Source organism: Dipodomys ordii, unplaced genomic scaffold, assembly GCF_000151885.1.
Source record: "Dipodomys ordii isolate 6190 unplaced genomic scaffold, Dord_2.0 Scaffold35, whole genome shotgun sequence".
NCBI classification, from domain to species: Eukaryota; Metazoa; Chordata; class Mammalia; order Rodentia; family Heteromyidae; genus Dipodomys; species Dipodomys ordii.
The window spans coordinates 7,989,210-7,992,140 of NW_012267251.1; the positions used below are offsets into that span (position 1 = coordinate 7,989,210).

Sequence of the window (2,931 nt, forward strand, 5' to 3'; positions counted from 1 at the left end):
TTGTTGTTCAGGTCCTGGGGCTTGAACTCAGTGCCTGGATGCTATCCAAGAACTTTTTAGGCCAGGACTTTACCACTTGAGCCACAGCTCCACTTGCAGCTTTTTGGCTTTTTGGTGGTTAATTAGAGATAAGAGTCTCATGGTCTTTCCTGCTCTTTGAATCCTGATCCTCAGATCTCAGCCTTCTGAGCAACTAGGATTGCATGCATAAGCACTGGTGCCTAACCAACACATCTTTTCGATGCATGCCCGGTGGTGGATGTGCTGAGCCTGTCAGGCCAGAAGGTTGGCCGGCAGCTGGCGCTGGCTGCAGATGCTTGGACACCTCTGGCCCCACGACTCCCAGTGTAGCAGTCTTGGCCTGGAACTGTTGTGAGTGGCTGGGCTGGCCCTGAGCCACAGTAGGAAGAGTCACAGAATGAGCAACCCCCGGCCATCCCTAATATAGCCATCCGCGGGGCCCACGATTTGTCCTGCACTGTCACCCGCCATGCACCCTACTCTGCCCTCTCACCCCCACAAACTAGTACAGGAGCAGGACTGGGAGAGGCCTGGTCTGGGGAAAGGGGCATCTACTCGAGGGCTTTCCCATTCTGTGCTTCTGGTGGAAAGGAACGGATAGGTGGCTGATTGCGTGGCCACTTCAGATGGTTTGGCAGAGAACCCTCTAGGACCGAAAGCACAGGACAGAGGTGAGGCACAGCTACTCGCAGCTAAGAGTTTGTATATATTATCAAAATCTTATGGAAAAACAGATACACAGCTATTTATACAACAGCAGGTGGGTGTGAAGAAAATGTCTGCTTTGGCATCAAACCTTCCAGTCCAGCTGCTGTCCGTCCCGTCTGGAACCCATTCTTCACCAGGCACTGTCTGCCCAGACCAGCTACTCATCATGCGGGTACCCCCAGTCCCTCCTGCTCTGCCCTCTGGATTCCCAGCAGGCCTACCACCCCCTGCCATGGTCCCACAGAGTGCCACCCTCCCTGCAGCTTTGCCCCAAGGGCTCCACAGAGGCCTGAATCCTGGCCCTGGAAGGCAAGGGCTGGGTAGGTGTGTGGTCTCTGGGGGAACGTCTCTGTGAGATCAGAGGCCTTTCGCAATGTGCCAGTCACCCGGGCCCTGAGACGTGCCATTTTCTCCGTGATGATGGAGGACTCCCCATATCCAGAACCCTCAGCTCCAGGTGTCAAAGCAACTGTTGGAGAGTCTCAGAGACAAGAAAAGGAAGATAAGCAGAGATGAGGCATCCTCCCTGGAGAGAGGCCCAGGCCTGGAGCTCCCCCTGTGGCAGGACAGGAAGAGCCACAGCAGGTCAGCCAGGGTGGGGTGGGCAGGGTCTGTGCAGCCCTGGGATGTGAGCCTGGGCGGTCATGGCCTTGGCACCAGTGCCTAGCAGCCTGGCCCTACTGTAGCAGCTTGGGCACCTCCACCTGTGGGACAAAGCAGAGGTGAGTTAGTGCAGGGGTTTTGGCAGGGAGCCTCTGGTCCCTGCAGGACCCACGACGCCCCTTTCAGGAAGGCGCCTCCTGCAGGCAGCTCAATCGCATCTGGGGGGATGGAGGCATGAGGTGTTTGACACTGAAGGTGCATTGCCTTTTCCTTATAGACTAGACGTCACTATGTGTCCCTGGAATCACAAATGAGGCTGTCCTTCGTCCCTGCATGTCTAGTCATAAATGATGAAGTGTGTGGTGGGTAGGGTGTCTAGTCAGATGGAGAAATGACCCCAAACACTCTCAGTCAAGTGGGGCTTCAGGGAGCTAGTGGCTATGAAAATACAAAGTCCAGGGAGGGTCATGTGTTCATGGCCCTAGGTAGGGAACAGATTCTCCAGTCAGAAGCAGTGTTTCACACCTGTAATCCCAGCTACCTGGGAGGTGGAGATTAGGAGGATTGCAATTTGAGAGGTCTGGATAAAATCTTAGTGGGAGGGCTGGAAGTGTGGCTCAGTGGTACAGCATCTGCCTAGTGTGAGGCCCTGAGTTCAAACCCAAGAACTGCCAAGTAAAACAAAGAAAAAAACCATACCTAGTATATTAATATGGAGGATGAGGGAGAGAGAGTCTGATCAAGCATATCTGGACATGTTCAAATAACCCCCCCCTGTACAGTTAACAGATACTAATTGGAGGAGGAGGATGCAAGGGATGATACTGATCAAAATGGGCTTGGACTAGGATGTAGCTTGGTGGCAAAGTGCTTGCCTAGCAAATGTAATATCCTGGGTTTGATTCCCCAGTACCAAAAAAGACAAAAAACATACAGGGCTGGGAATGTGGCTTAGTGGTAGGACGCTTGCCTAGCATGCATAAAGCCCTGGGCTCGATTCCTCAGAACCGCATAAACAGAAAAGGCCAGAAGTGGTAGAGTGCTAGCCTTGAACAAAAGAAGCCCAGGGTCAGTGCCCAGGCCCTGACTTCAAGCCCCACACTGAGAAAAAAAAAAAAAACAGTTAAAAAACGCACTGTCTTTATAACTTCTGGAATTGAAATCCTTTTGTACAACTACATAATAATAATAAATCTCTTAATAATAAATCTCTTGTGACAAATGTAACATGTGACATTGCATCATAGAGCTCAATGCGCCCTGAATAAAATAAGATTAAGTGCTTCTTCAATGAAAAAAAATGAGTGCCTATAATCCTAGCTCTTCAGGAAGCTGAGATCTGAGGATCAAGGTTTGGAGCCAGCCTAGGCAGAAAAGCCTGTGAAACTCTTATCTCCAATTAATCACCAAAAGGCCAGAAGTGGAGCTGTGGCTCAACTGATAGAGAGGAAGCCTTGAGTGAAAAGCTAAGGAATAATGCCCAGGCCCTGAGATCAAGCCCCAATACTGTCTCTCACACACACACAAGGAAGGAGGGAGGGAGGGAAGGAAGGAAGGAAGGAAGGAAGGAAGGAAGGAAGGAAGGAAGGAAGGAAGGAA

The 2,931-nt window shown here is 51.3% G+C and overlaps 1 protein-coding gene across 1 annotated transcript in view; it reads right to left on the reverse strand.

Moving 5' to 3' along the window:
* Positions 1-739: 739 nt before the first annotated feature.
* The window catches only part of Lmod1 (leiomodin 1 (smooth muscle)), a 35,208-nt gene continuing 33,016 nt past the window's right edge, over positions 740-2,931 (reverse strand). Inside the window, exon 3 of the mRNA XM_013017360.1 lies at positions 740-1,433. Within this exon, the coding sequence (XP_012872814.1) occupies positions 1,407-1,433 (27 nt within the window). The 3' untranslated portion in view covers positions 740-1,406. The remainder of the gene's footprint in view (positions 1,434-2,931) is intronic.